This window comes from Mustelus asterias, chromosome 19 (genome assembly GCF_964213995.1).
Source record: "Mustelus asterias chromosome 19, sMusAst1.hap1.1, whole genome shotgun sequence".
In the NCBI taxonomy this organism is placed as follows: Eukaryota; Metazoa; Chordata; class Chondrichthyes; order Carcharhiniformes; family Triakidae; genus Mustelus; species Mustelus asterias.
In genome coordinates this window covers 35,060,474-35,076,310 of record NC_135819.1, presented here as the reverse complement: position 1 = coordinate 35,076,310, position 15,837 = coordinate 35,060,474, and the positions used below count along the sequence as shown (strand labels likewise).

General features: G+C 44.9%; 1 protein-coding gene across 1 annotated transcript in view; it reads left to right on the top strand.

Annotated features, from left to right (window-relative positions):
• The window catches only part of pde3a (phosphodiesterase 3A, cGMP-inhibited), a 483,881-nt gene that overhangs the window by 202,705 nt on the left and 265,339 nt on the right, over positions 1-15,837 (top strand). Inside the window, exon 2 of the mRNA XM_078235322.1 lies at positions 11,119-11,169. Coding sequence (XP_078091448.1) covers positions 11,119-11,169 — 51 coding nt within the window. The remainder of the gene's footprint in view (positions 1-11,118; positions 11,170-15,837) is intronic.

Below are 15,837 nucleotides of genomic sequence, written 5' to 3'. Positions count from 1 at the left end.
GGTTGAACCAAGGTGCGATCAGTTGGAAATATAATGGGTCATTGAAACGGTTAGTCACCGGTTGAGTTTATGGTTCAAAATATGACAATTAAGCTGCATTGAGGCCGAAGGGAATTAAACCTGACGAATATTGCCTCACAGCTTATACCAGCCAGAGGCTGCCCGCAGAATGCCAGCGGATCTCATGGCACTATGCTTGCATTCGGATATTGAATGGAACTTGTCTTGAGTTGAAGGAATGAAGCAACACACCACATAGAACTTACACCGGATATTTGGAACCACTTAAAGGGGCACTGTCATCATGAAAAAATGCCTGGCAAATTCTTTGCACTTTGCATTTCTGTTCCAGAGAATTGAAGCTATTTTGTTTCACCAAGAATGCCAGCGTGAAGTACTCCAGGCACAGGTGTAGCATGGGCTGGATGCAGAGCAAAGCGTTTTTCCCTTCTCTGCCAACAATTTGCAACAACACGATCTGCTGAAAGGCACCTTTTCAACTTCACAGCAATAACATTTTTATTTCCTTTTGAACAAAGCCTTTCTTCTTGTCGCTGCAGGGTACAAAGTGGAGGCTGGAAATGCATGGGCCAATTTGACTTGCGGGCTTGGTTCTCACAAGAATCAGATCGAGACTCCCCCGGAACCCAATCCAGCTTTGTTCATGGATGTTCATTCTCAGGATGTTGCCTGGCAAGGTCACAGTGTTTATCCATCCCTAGTTCCCCCCCCCCCCCCCCCCCCAAACCAGTAAAGGAGATGCTAGGCCCTATTTTCCTTGCAGCAGTTCAATTCAGCCGAGTGGCTTGCCAGGCCACTTCAGACGGCCGTTAAGAGGCAACCAAATTGGTGTGGGACTGGAGTCACAGGTAGGCCAGACCGGGTAAGGACAACAGGTTTCCCTTCTCTACAGGACCTTAATGAACCAATTGGCTTTTGATGACATGATCATTTTTACTTTTAACGGCGAATTAATTTCCCAATCTAAACAAAATGGAATTCAAATTCCCAAACTGCGTGTGTTAATGATCCCATACACACGTGACATACCATATAACGGTCGTGCATGTGTAATATCCAGATAGTATCTGTCCCAAGCTCACTGATATTACATTAAACCTATCCATGAGCAAAGCAGTTACCGATGGTAAACAGATGTAGCTTATAAGAGGAAGCATGTATCAATATCTGGGTCATTCAGCATTCTAGGCACAGTGAGAATGGCAGCTTTTTATATCTCTCACCAGTAATTATTTCACTGCGAGAGGCAAGGCATTGATTTTGGTCCCTTATGTGGATGTTGCTGGGCCCTGGGTCATCGAGGGGGAATAAGTCTAAGGCAAAGCTCTGAACTAATGACTGATTTGACTAACCATTCTTTGAATTAGAGAATTAGTCATTCATGTGATGCGGGTGTCGTTGGCTGGACCAGCATTTATTGCCAATCCTTAATTGCCCTTGAACTGAGTTAATAGGATCCTACAGTGCAGAAGGAAGCTGTTTGGCCCATTGGATCTGAACCAACCACTAACCCACCCAGGCCCTATTCCCCCTAACCCCATGTATTTGCACTAGCTAGACCCCCTGACACTAAGGGGCAATTCAGCATGGCCAATCCACCTACCCCACACATCTTTGGACTGTGTGAGGAAACCGGAGCGCCCGGAAGAAACCCACACAGTCAAGGGGAGAACGTGCAGACTCCGCATAGATAGTGACCCAAGGCTGGAATTGAACCCGGGTCCCTGGCGCTGTGAGGCAGCAGTGCTAACCACTGTGCCACTGTGCCACCCATACCATTTCAGAGAGCATTTTAAGAGTCAACCTCAGTGCTTTGAATCTGGAGTCACATGCAGGCTGAACCAGGTTTCCTTTCCTACAGGGCATTAATGAATCAGATGGGTTTTTCCGACAATGGTTTCATGGTCATTGCGAGACTTTTAGTTCCAGATTTCTACAGGATTATCTGCTCATTATCATGTTGTGGGAGTTTGCTGTGTGCAGATTGGCTGTGGTGTTTTCTACATTACCACACTTCAAAAAGTACTTCACTGGTTGCACAGCATATTAGGATGTCCTGAGGTTGGAAAAGGCACTATATAAATGCAAGTTCTTTCTCCTGTTCTTTGTTTAAAATATAATGACTTTGAAATTCCACGTGGGTGCTGGTGCTGTAAGACCAGCAGGAGATGAACGTGACCCCCAATGAAATGGTTTAAATATTTCTGCCCATCTCTTGCCAAAGGTGGAGCAAGGGGCTTGTACATTCACTAATCCTCTGCCAACAGCCCCCCCCCCTCCCCCAGCTATGCTCCAAAGGGAAATGAGTCAGAGCGAAGGAGCTGTGCTCTTGCCGTCCTATCTCCACCTTGAACTTCCTTCTAGCATGGCTCCTCTAGGGGCTTCGCCCTGTGATGAGTGCATGGTACAGTTGCCTCCCAGTCTCGGTGGGTTCTAATGGTCAGTATTTTCTGTTCTGAGCATTTATGATGATGGCCTAATGGAATTATCACTAATCTATATTGATCCAGGAACTCAGCTAATGTTCTGGGGAAGTGGGTTCAAATCTCGCCACTGCAGGTGGTAGAATTTGAATTTTTTTTTAAATCTGGAATTAAGAATCTACTAATGACCATGAAACCATTGTCGATTGTTGGGAAAAACCCATCTGGTTCACTAATGTCCTTTAGGGAAGGAAATCTGCTGTCCTTACCCGGTCTGGCCTACATTTGACTTCAGAGCCACAGCAGTGTAGTTGACTCTCAACTGCCTTCAGGCCACTAGGGATGGGTAATAAATGCTGGCCAGCTAGTGATGCTCATGTCCCATGAATGAATAAAAAGAATTCTTGTCTAGTATTGGAGGATGACTGCATTCATAACTTTAATCAGAGAGCAGATGGGTTTGTTATTTATGGGAATGTGCATCTTCTTCTGTTTAAGCTGATGGTCCCAGACTGCATCACCAATGTTAGCTTTGTATAGTCCAGTTTAAACGAGGGTTTAGCGAAATCAAAAAAGCGAAAGATGAGAATGAAAGGCACAACAATCTTGAGAAGACCAGGATGGGGGAAAGTCATAAAGATAAAGAATAAAGAACAGTACAGCACAGGAAACAGGCCCTTCGGCTCTCCAAGCCTGTGCCGCTCAGTGGTCCAACTAGACCATTCATTTGTACCCCTCCATTCCCAGACTGCTCATGTGACTATCCAGGTAAGTCTTAAACGATGCCAGCATGTCTGCCTCCACCACCCTACTTGGCAGCGCATTCCAGGCCCCCACCACTCTCTGTGTAAAAATCGTCCCTCTGATATCTGAGTTATACCTCGCCCCTCTCACCTTGAGCCCGTGACCCCTCGTGATCGTCACCTCCGACCTGGGAGAAAGCTTCCCACTGTTCACCCTATCTATATCCTTCATAATTTTGTACACCTCTATTAGGTCTCCCCTCATTCTCCGTCTTTCCAGGGAGAACAAGCCCAGTTTACCCAATCTCTCCTCATAGCTAAGACCTTCCATACCAGGCAACATCCTGGTAAACCTTCACTGCACTCTCTCTAAAGCCTCCACGTCCTTCTGGTAGTGCGGCGACCAGAACTGGACGCAGTACTCCAAATGTGGCCTAACCAGTCCCCTACACTTAGTAATGGAGTCTCATATTGTGTGGAATATATTCAGGGTCCCTGGATAAACAAAAGACCACACCAAACACATTTGCGAAAAATAAAATGAGATTTTGTTATATTGGAAATAATTAAACAATAAAACATTGGACTGAAAAGCAAAAGCCACATTGCAAAAGAATTGGCACATGATGTTAGCAGCAACCACAGTGCAAAATGTCCCGAGTGAGCAACATGGCAGCATGACAGCGGGAATATGTGCTACAAGCTGTTCCACAGTTTCTCGGAACTGACTTCCCAAATACTCACTGTCAACACGATAAAGCTGCTTTCTTCAAAGGAATGGCCACCTTATCAAAGTGACAGCCTTCGAACTGTAAACAACTGAAGGCGGCCAGACATGAGAGATCCCCACCTTCAATAAAATGCAGTTGGATTTGTGAGGAAAACGGATTGGGAAAAGTTTTCCGGTTCTTGAATCGAGTGGGTATTGGATCACCCGAATGCAAAAATTGCAGAAAGACCGAGTGGATAGGCACACTTATATCTGTTGGAACCCACCCAATTTTCTGCCTATTAATTTAAACAAATGTTAATTAGAGCAGCATCTGAATGCGCAAGTGCTTCTCCTCGTTTATTTTACAGGTGTTTGCTGCCCCCATGCTTTTATCCATGCAGTAATCACCAAAGTGCATGTTACAGAGGAACTTCATTCATCATTTGTTTGTTTGTTTATTTATTAGTGTCACAAGTAGGCTTACATTAACACTGGAATGAAGTTACTATGAAAATCCCCTAGTCGCCACTCTCTGACACCTGTTCGGGTTACACTGAGGGAGAATTTAGCATGGCCAAGGCCAGCACGTCTTTCAGATTGTGGGAGGGAACTGGGGCACCCGGAGGAAACCCACGCAGTCACGGGGAGAACGTGCGAACTCCAGACAGACAGTGACCCAAGCCGGGAATCGAACCCGGGTACCTGGCGCTGTGAGGCAGCAGTGCTAACCACTGTGCCACCCAATGTTTTGCTTCACTGTCTTGGACTCTTGTGTTAGATCCCTCCCTGGACTGGTTCACAGTCCTTAAACTGCCTTGCCCTTTATGATAGGTGTGCGCAGTGCCTATCATTAGGCTTCTCCTGAGGACCAGGATTCCATGCAGTATCTCAAGCTGTGTTGCCGTTATATCAGAGTCAGCTTCCTGGACATGATGTACCTCAGAATGGGACTGAGATGTGCGGGCATAAAACTCGCATGGACAGCCTACCATCCAAATTACCAGATGCCAAGCAGCCGCCATTGCAGTCGACTAGTTTGCTGGTAATTGTTGTTTATTTAAGTGGAAAGCTCAAGACCTGCATTGTACCCAGCAACTTTATACTTCAGTAGCAACAGGCGGGGAGACAAAAAGCTCCCTACGTTATAGCCACGGTGAACCTTAATGGAATCACTTCAATCCTGTGATGACTTGTAGCTCCTCATGAGGCCTTTCCGATCATAGAAGTGTATGAGATCGCTGAAGCTGCCTTTTTCCCCCAAAAGGGTTGAGGCCACTGTCACTGTTTCTTGGAGTTTGGACCTGAACACCTCTGCAGAAACAGTTGAAACCTGCCTGAAGGAAATACCCTTCCCGCAGATGCCACTTGTATGTTGCTGCAGTGTTCGCCTATCATTTGTGGGCAGTAAGTCATTCACTCACACTTACTCTCACTCTCACTCTCTCATCTCACCTACTCTCTCACTCTCTCTCACACACACACTCACTTACACACACTCTCACTCTCTCACCCACTCTCATTCTCACACACTCTCGCTCTCTCACTAACACACTCACTTATTCACTCACTCAGTCAGTCAGTCACTCACTCACTCACACATTCACTCACTCACTCACACATTCACTTACTCACACATTCACTCACTCACTCGCTCAGTCATTCACTCACTCACTCAGTCACTCACTCACTCATTCATTCACTCGCTCACTCATTCATTCACTCACTCACTCAGTCACTGACTCACTGACTCACTCACTCACTCACTCAGTCATTCATTCATCACACATTCACTCACTCATTCAGTCAGTCACTCACTCACATTCACTCACACCTTCACTCACTCACACCTGCACTCACTCACACCTGCACTCACTCACATATTCACTCATTCACACCTGCACTCACTCACATATTCACTCACTCACACCTGCACTCACTCATGCGAATAGATTACAGAGTGGGGAGGGATAGGTTTGTCAGATTAGAACCTGTAAGTGTAAGAGGAATATACAGTCTGTAATTTGGTCTACTGGCTGGTTTTAGACTGAATATGAAGGCAGTGTGACTTTCCCTGGTCCTGATGCTTTCAATTAAAGTGATAGATAGCTGACTCACTTGTTCTCCTGGAGGTGTTAGCGTGGTGCAATTCTTTTAAGAAATTTCTGTCTGTAGCCCAAGGGTGTGGCTGGATCAGGGTTGGCAAACAGGGTTCAAAGCTTGTATGGTGGGTTGGAGAGAGGGAAGGGAGGAGGGCCCCCACTGGGGTCTTGTCCCTCAGTGACTCAGCTGCTTGTCCTCTTACTGCAGAGACAGCATAAGCTAAAATACACAAAGAGGAGGGCCTGACACATGACCATCACCCAATGATTTAAATATGATCATCACTAATGCATTCCCTCTTGCAAATGTGTATGTTCATGTCTGGGAATCGCCCACTCTTAGTAAGGGTATAATTGTTCAAGTCATATCATAGAAACCCTGAAGTGTAGGAGGAGGTCATTTGGCCTATTGAGTTTGCACCGACTCTCCAATAAAGCATCCAACCCAGACCCCATCCCCATAACCCCACACATTTACCCCAATAATTCCCCTAACCTACACATCTTGGGACAATAATGGGCAATTTAGCATTACCAATCCACCTAACCTGCACGTCTTTGGAGTGTGGGAGAAAACCGGAGCACCCGAAGAAAACCCACGCAGACACGGGGAGAATATGCAAACTCCACACAGACAGTGACCCAAGGCTGGAGTTGAACCCGGGCCCCTGGCACTGTGAGGCAGCAATGCTAACCACTGTGCTATTGTACTGTCCGCAAGTGATTGTGTTTAAGGCATTCTCATTATCTCTCAGCGAGTCCCTATCTGGGGTGCCCCCTCTTGGCTAGGGCCCTATTTTCCAAACAGTTATGCTTAATGGGTTGCCATTGCCAAAAGTTCAGGTGATTGACATGATGTCATGCTAACAAGGCCAGGATATGATCATATTCCCCATGTCATTGTCCTTGATGGATCTTTGGAGACATGCTGCCTCCATCACAATGGATTGGAATGTGGAATGTATAGTGATGCAAATTAGGCTAGCCATCTTTTGCTGTAAGCTTAAGTCTACATTTTTGAAAAAAATCTGTTTTAAAGTTCAATTAATTTTTCCAGCTAGTGGATTAAAACTTATTTGACATAAAGCACATTTTCATGACAGGACACTTATTATATCTTCTCCTATGGAGTCAGGTACAAAATACTTGTTCAAAGCCTCTGCCATGTCCTTGTTTTCCACTATTAATTTATTCATTCCCCAGCCTCCCCCTCTTCAGGGTCAAATGCTGACTTCTGCTACACTTTTCTTCTTTATATTCTTGTAGAAACTTTTACTCTTTCTTTATATTTCTTGTTAGTTTTCTCTTATACTCCAATTTTTCCCTGTTCATTATTTTGTCGTCACCTTTTTCAGATTTCTATCATTTTCCCAATCTTCCGGCCTACTGCTAATTTTTACAGCACTGTACATCTTTCAATTCGACACCATCTTTAACTTCCTTATTTGACCACAGTTGGCGCATCCTTCTCATTAAATCTTTCTTTCTCAATGTATTTTTGTTCAGAGTTCTGAAATATCTCCTTAAATGTCTGTCATTGCTTCTCACCATCTTACTTTATAACATATTTTCCCATTCCACTTTGGCCAAAATTGCCTTTGTACCCTTGTGATTTCCTCATATATTTAAGACTAGTTTCAGATCCAGATTTCTCACCCCCAAACTGAATGTGAAATTCTAACAAGTTATGATCGCTCTTTCCTAGAGGATCCTTTACAATGGGGTAATTAAGTACTCTTATCCCATTGCACATTGCCAGCTCAGAAATAGCCAGTTCTTGGGTTGATTCCAGAATGTATTGTTCCAAGAAACTGTCTTAATTACATGCTAGGAACTCATTCTGCTAACTACTTTTGCTAATTTAGTTCATAAAATCCATCTGAAGATTAAAGTTTCCCATGGTTTCTGCAGTACCTTAGTTACAAGCTCCTGATATTTCTTAATTTATACTCTGTCCTTCTGTGTTATAAACCACTCCCAGCAGTGACTTTGTTCTTTTGTTATTTCTTATCTCCACCCAAACTGATTCTATGGGCAGGATTTTCCAGCCACGCTCTCCCCAAGACTGAAAAATCTTGCACAAGGTCGACGGACCTTTGCATGGTCCACCCCCGCCCGCTATGATTCCTGTGGTGGGTGGGACGGAAAAATTCCACTCTACATTTTGATCCTCTGAAGCAAGATCGTTTTTCATTCTTGGTACTGATCTTATCCTTTATCAACAGAGCTAACCCACCTTCTTTTCCTTTCTTCCAAAATGTCAAATACCCTTGAATATTCAGGTTACTTTACAGCCATGCCTCTCTAATGACTACTCTGTAACTGTGAAAGATCCCATGGTACTATTCTGAAGATGATTCTTCTTGGTGTCCTGGCAAATATTTATTCCTCAATCAGCCTGACTGAAAAAAATGATTATCGGGTCATTCATCTCATTGCTGTTTTGATTTGATTTATTATCGTCACATGTATTAGCAAACAGTGAAAAGTATTGTTTCTTGCACAAACAAAGCATTCCGTTCATAGAGAAGGAAATGAGGGATCAGTGTTGGGACCGCAATTGTTTGCGATTTAAATAGATGATTTGGAGTTGGGGACCAAGTGTAGTGTGTCAAAATTCGCAGATGACACTAAGATGGGTGGAAGAGCAAAGTGTGCAGAGGACGCTGAAAGTCTGCAAAGGGATATAGATAGTCGCAGTGAGTGGACGAGGGACTGGCAGATGGAGTACAATGTTGGTAAATGTGAGGTCATCCATTTGGTAGGAATAACAGCAAAATGGACTATTATTTAAATGGTAAAAAATTGCAGCATGCTGCTGTGCAGAGGGACCTGAGTGTCCTTGTGCAGGAATCTCAAGGAGTTGGTTTGCAGGTGCAGCAGGTAATTAAGAAGGCAAGTGGAATTTTGTCCTTCATTGCTAGAGGGATGGAATTTAAAAACAGCGAGGTTATGTTGCTGCTGGATAAGGTGCTGGTGAGGCCACACCTGGAGTACTGTATACAGTTTTGGTCTCCTTACTTGAGAAAGGGTATACTGGCATTGGAGGGGGTGCAGAGGAGATTCACTAGGTTGATTCTGGAGTTGAGAGGGTTGGCTTATGAGGAGAGACTGAGTAGACTGGGGCTGTACTCATTGGAATTCAGAAGAATGAGGGGAGATCTTATAGAAACATATAAGATTATGAAGGGAATAGATAAAATAGAAGCAGGGAAGTTGTTTCCACTGGCGGGTGAAATTAGAACTAGGGGGCATAGCCTCAAAATATGGGGAAGCAGATTTAGGACTGAGTTGAGGAGGAACTTCTTCACACAAAGGGTTGTGAATCTGTGGAATTCCCTGCCCAGTAAAGCAGTTGAGACTACCTCATTGATTGTTTTTAAGGCAAGGATAGATACATTTTTGAACAGTAAAGGAATTAAGGGCTATGGTGAGCGGGCGGGTAAGTGGAGCTGAATCCACAAAAAGATCAGCCATGATCTTATTGAATGGCGGAGGGAGCAGGCTCGAGGGGCCAGATGGCCTACTCCTGCTCCTGGATCTTATGTTCTTATGAGAGAGGGCAGAATGTAGTGTTACAGTCATAGCTAGGGTGCAGAGAAAGATCAACTTAGTGCGAGGTAGGACAATTCAAAAGTCTGATGGCAGCAGGGAAGAAACTGTTGTTGAGTTGGTTGGTACATGTCCTCAAACTTTTTCCCGATGGAAGAAGGTGGAAGAAAGTATGTCCGGGGTGTGTGGGGTCCCTAATTATGCTGGTTGCTTTTCTGAGGCAGCGGGAAGTGTAAACAGAGTTAATGGATGGGAGGCTGGTTTGCCTGATGGACTTCATTCACGACCCTTTGTAGTTTCTTGCGTCCTTGGGCGGAGCAGGAGCTGTGATACAACCAGGAACCAGCTTTTGTGGAACCTTGCAGGGCCAAAATGGCTGCCACATTTCCCACTGTAGAGCAATGACTGCACTTCAAAAAGTACTTCATTGGCTGTAAAGTGCCACAAGACATCTCGAGGTCATGAATGGTATTATATAAATGTTGCCTTTCTTTGAATTTATTGCCTCATTCCCTCTTCTGTGCCTTTTTTCTTGCTGCGCTATTCTATGAGCCATCATTAAGCTCGCTAAATTGAAACTGATCCAGCCTTGCAATAAATTCCAGATTAGTGTCCAACCTGCTTGACAAAAGCATTTGTCCAGATATCGGAAAGATCTCCATTAGGGTAGGTGTTTTATAGCTCTGTTCCTGAGCCGTGCTAGCCTGGAATGAAAAGATTTATGGTGGGAATAATGGCTGACTGACAGTGATCGTGATTGCGAGACTGTAATCTCATCAAAGCATTGAGATGATGATGTTGTGAGTAACCTTTATCTGACTCCAAAACAGAATTACAGTCTGACATTGCTGCAGGGCATTATTTTTATATGATTAGTCCGGCAAAGTTCAGAGTACGCAGGATAAAATCATTCGTATTTACCAGGCAGCTGCTTAGACAGGGCAGCCCTGTTGTCTGCTGTACTTAGTTTGCGTACAGTGATATCCAGACTGAACCATTAATGATTGTGGCTTGGTCACTGTGGTGTTATTAAATTCCATTTGTAAGTTTTACTGGCAAACCATCAAGGGGCAGATTTTCCCCTCAGAATGTGGTACATAGGATCGCATGGCAGTCACAGAAATTTCCCCCTTACCGCATTCTATGCAATGACCATGCCTTCCATTTTCCACTGCCCATATAAAGAACATGCCCCCCACTTTTTAACCACAAATGTATAAAGAACATGCCCCCACTTGTTAACCACAAATGTATAAAGAACATGCCCCTCACTCTTTAACCACAAATGTACAAAGAACATGTCACGAACTCTTCTGACATTCCGCTGGCTGCTATTTGAATGCAAGTGTGAATCTCTTTGCTTCAAATGGGTTTATATTTCCAATAGAATGGTGGATTAAAGGACGTCACATACATATCATCTCACTAGCGCATAACCATCGTGACAGCAATGCACTCAAGCAGAAACTTGCTGCATTTTTTTTGTCCCAATCTAAGTATGTATGTGTGTGTGTGTGTGTGAGAATTTTTTCTGCTGCTAACCATTACTTTTTCCTTTGCTCTTTCAGATTCTGTCACAGTCCGAATGGGATCATAAGCGTGGTCACAGAGGATCACAGGTCAGTCTCCATGGCAACCTATGCAACAAGAGGGCAAATATTACAACCTATCTTTGCTGCCAGTCCAGTGACTAATAATTCAGAAATAAATCTGCATTTGAGGGCAGTTTTTTAGTTTCCCAGTTATCACGGCTTTTCAAATTGCTGTATATATTTTTTGATCCAGTGCCCTAACTGTGAAGTAGCAATATTACAGAATGGTGGATTGTAAGAATGCGGTTTTAATGGAATCACTAATAGATATGAGCTGAATTTGCTGCTTTATATAAACTGTATTATCCGGAGGGTTTCTTTTGTTTTGATTTCTGAATCGAATGGATGGATGAATTGGAGCAAAAGGCTCTCTTTAGTTATCATCTTCCTACTCCTGTCTCAGTCCATCACTTGATGTGTTGGGGAAAGTTGAAATGGTTGGTCTGAATTCAAAGGCAAATGGTAGCCAGTAGACTCCAAGGTGGCTTTTGTTCCAAGTATCCTGTTTGATTCTAGACCAGAGCAACAGCACTTCACTCGCAAATGATTTTGCAGTGCTGGCAGCATCTCAAGCATTTTTCATGGAATAACGTTCAAGCTACTCAAGAATTACCCCAGTGAGTGTTCTAGGATGTTCTACTGCTCATTTCATGTTTGTTGAAAGCCAGTGCCGTATCAGCTGAATCATTGACCGTTTGTTACCATTGTGCTATCTGGCGGTTATCATTCAGAGAGGTGACCTGGTCATCGCTGCTCCATCTGGCATATCCCTTTGTATTTACCCTATTGTTGGTCCATCTGAGTTGGAGCTGATTAAGAAGTCTTGTCTCAGCCACCTTGCAGCAGTGTAATCGATTTATTAGTCACAAGTAGGCTTACATCACCACTGCAATGAAGTTACTGTGAAAATCCCCTAGTCGTCACACTCCAGCGCCTGTTCGGGTACGCTGAGGAAGAATTTAGCATGGCCAATGCACCTAACCAGCACATCTTTCGGATTGTGGGAGGAAACCGGAGCACCTGGAGGAAACCCACGGAGACAAGGGGAGAACGTGCAGACTCCACACAGACAGTGACCCAAGCTGGGAATTGAACCCAGGTCCCTGGTACTGTGAGGCAGCAGTGCCAACCACTGTGCCTTCCAAGTGTAGACTGATTCAGTATTCTGTATCTGTCACTTCAGCAGGAATTATTCTGGTTAATGCCCCAATCACCTGTGTACAGATGGCATAGAAACACAAAAGTTTGACTAAATTGAGTTTTCTCCCCGGGAAGGTTGACTAGCCAAACTTTCTTGGTATAATGGCCACCCATTAGCAGTGATACAATCACAAATGAGTCCCTTTGTTGCAAACGGAACATGGAAAGCTTCACCATTGGAGAAGAGAATTTACAAGGTTGAACCCTCAATGCCATACGTTTTTCATCCACCCCTTTTGTTGGGACTGTGAGCGTATACTCGGCATGGTGGCACAGTGGTTAGCACTGCTGCCTCATAACTCCAGGGACCCGGGTTCAATTCCTGGCTTGGGTCACTGTCTGTACAGAGTTTGCACGTTTTCCCCGTGACTGCACGGGTTTCCTCCAGGTACTCCGGTTTCCTCCCACAGTCCAAAGATGTGCGGGTTAGGTGGATTGGCCATGCTAAATTGCCTCTTAGTGTCAGGGACACTAGCTAGGGTAAATGCATGGGGTTATGGGGATAGGGCCTGGGTAGGATTATTGTTGGTGCAGACGCGATGGGCCGAATGGCCTCCTTCTGCACTGTAGGATTTTAAGATTCTACCCGGGACAATTGCCCATTCTATGAGCAAGATTCTCTGGCCTCCCCTCAGCACTTTTTGTGATGGTGGGAGACAGCGCCGTTCCCTGGCGATGGGATCCTCTGGTCCCGCCGCTGTCGATGGGAATTCTCATCACAGCCATCCCATGCCACCGGGAAATTCAGGATCAGAGAATCCCATCAGCGGGAATGGCTGGAGAATTCCGGGCTATTTCACCGTCAGTGATGGCTGCTAGCATTATTGGTACATCACTGCTTGGCATTAGATGTCTGAATGGAATGATAAAGGCTTCCTTTTCAATCATCAAAGTGTTCCTATGTATATGTTAATACTCAGGATTTCTGACTGCATTGATCACAGACAGATACTCATACTAATGCAGTAAGAGTGTATCAGTTCTATCTCATGCTGCTGCCTTGTGACTAGCCTTGGCTCAGTGGTCACACTCTTGCATCTTAATCACAAAAGTCATGCGAGGATCACTCAACAAGTATTCCAGGCTGCTGTTTTAGTGCAACACTGAAGGCGTGCTGTATTCTGGATAAGATGCTAAACTGAGCCTTCATCTATCCTGCCAGAGGGACATTAAAAAAACAATCCCAGAAAGAAGAGCAGTATATCCTGGCCAACATTTATCCCTCCAGCCAGCACTGGATGATCCGTCCGGTCATTTATTTCATTGCTGTTTGCGGAACTTGTGTCCGACACTTATTTTGGTGTCCTACAACGCAGCAGTGACTGCAATTCAAAAGTATTTAACTGGCTGTAAAGTGCTTTAGGAAATCGTGAGGTTATGAAATGTACTACATAAGCAAGTTCTTCCTTCCTAGTCAGAATATTTTTCTTCCATTCGGTTTGGCATTTTGTCTCTGCAGCGTTGTGAGTCTCAGTGTTACCATTTTCTTGTGTTTCATTTCTCAGGGGGGAGGGAGGGGGAAGAGAGAAGGCATTTCTGCTTTCCACAGTGAAACTGGATATTTCCACATGGATGGGCTGCTGTTGAGTTTTTGCAGCTGCCGAACCCCAAGTCTAAGCTAACACTGGCAAAGCAAAGGCAACAAGGGTGTTAGACCGAGGCCCAAACTGCCTTTAATGGTGGCTTTGAAAGATCCTTCAGCGCTATGCACCAAGGAGAAAGGAATTACTTTTGGAGTCCCAGCCATCAATTGTATCTTTAATAACATCATCATCCAAAAATGAGATTAACCGATCATGTATTTCAGTGCCTGTGTCCAAAATTAACTGGTGTATTCAACTACCTTGACTTCAAAGGTAATCCAGATCTGTGGAATGTTTCCAGCTGTTCTGAAATGTTTTATAACTGCATGGTTTTCTCTGTTTTCTACATCTGTTTAAGTTTAAGTTTTAAGTTTATTTATTATTGTCACAAGTAGGTTTACATTAACACTGCAATGGAGTTACTGTGAAAATCCCCTAGTTGCCACACTCTGGCGCCTGTTCGGGAACACTGAGGGAGAATTTAGCATGGCCAATACATCTAACCAGCACGTCTTTCGGATTGTGGGAGGAAACCGGAGCACCCGGAGGAAACTCACGGAGATACGAGGAGGATGTGCAGACTCCACACAGACAGTGATCAAGCCAGGAATCGAATCCAGGTCCCTGGCGCTGTGAGGCAGCAGTGCTAACCACTGTGTTACCGTGCCGCCCCATCTGTAGTGCAGAACAAAAATCTTTCTTTTTCTTTCCACTTTTCTCTCTCTCTCACTCTCACACAGTTGGCCCCAGAAATCAGCTGGCTGTAGTCAAAACTAGTTTTATTCACAGACAGAGGTAGCATGATCAAAACCAGCCCAGCCAAGACAAGGTACAATACTGGAGAAGGAGAACGTTCAGCTTCCATTAGGCTTGACATCCTTTCAGTGAAGGTTGTGACTGAAGGACATTGGTGGGTTTGCCATTGCCATTGGTGACTGTCCTGGAATCTCCCCAGTGGTGACTGTCCTGGAATCTCCCCAGTGGTGACTGTCCTGGAATCTCCCCAGTGGTGACTGTCCTGGAATCTCCCCATTGGTGACTGTCCTGGAATCTCCTCTGCTCTGACACATTGAAAGGATTTCTAGGTTGATACTCAACCTGTCTGGCCACATTAGAAGCAAATTTTCCTTGATCATCAAGACTTGAACCTAAAGCTTCCAGCTCAGAGGCTACCACTGTGCCACAGGACCACTGAATTAGGAGGTAGTGAAGGAAACCAATGTCTGGTTGCATGCTGAAACCCAGGAGTGAACCAGGGACCTTTAGATCTTATGTCAATGATGCCCCTGAAGTCGTTCCTAATTACGACTTTGGATAAGGTTGGCTAACTGGGCAGTGGCCTCAGTTGTGTTTTCATTCAGTCTTGAGGGAAGAAATTCAGCCACGCTATCACACATATATGTTTAAGTTTATTTATTCGTGTCACCAGTAGGCTTACATTAACACTGCAATGAAGTTACTGTGAAAATCCCCTAGTCGTCACACTCCAGTGCCTGTTCGGGTACACTGAGGGACAATTTAGCATGGCCAATGCACCCTAACCAGCACGTCTTTCGGATTGTGGGAGGAAACCGGAGCACCCGGAGGAAACCCACGCAGACACGGGGGCAATGTACAAACTCCTCACAGACAGTCCCCCAAGCCGGGAATCAAACCCGGGTCCCTGGCGCTGTGAGGCTGCTGTGCTAGCCGCTGTGCCACCGTGCCGCCCTAGACTGGTTGGCAGATAAAGATGCTAGCTTTCCATGAAGTATCCATAGTTAGGATGCACTGCAGGACTGACAATGTCAGGGAGCTAATGGGCAGACACCACAATTGCATGGAGAGCCAAAGGAACCATGTCTGTCCCCCTTCCTTTAGGATAGCAGTTTCTGTGTCCAGTTTTGCACTTCTGGAGGCTGGTGTTCTTTGC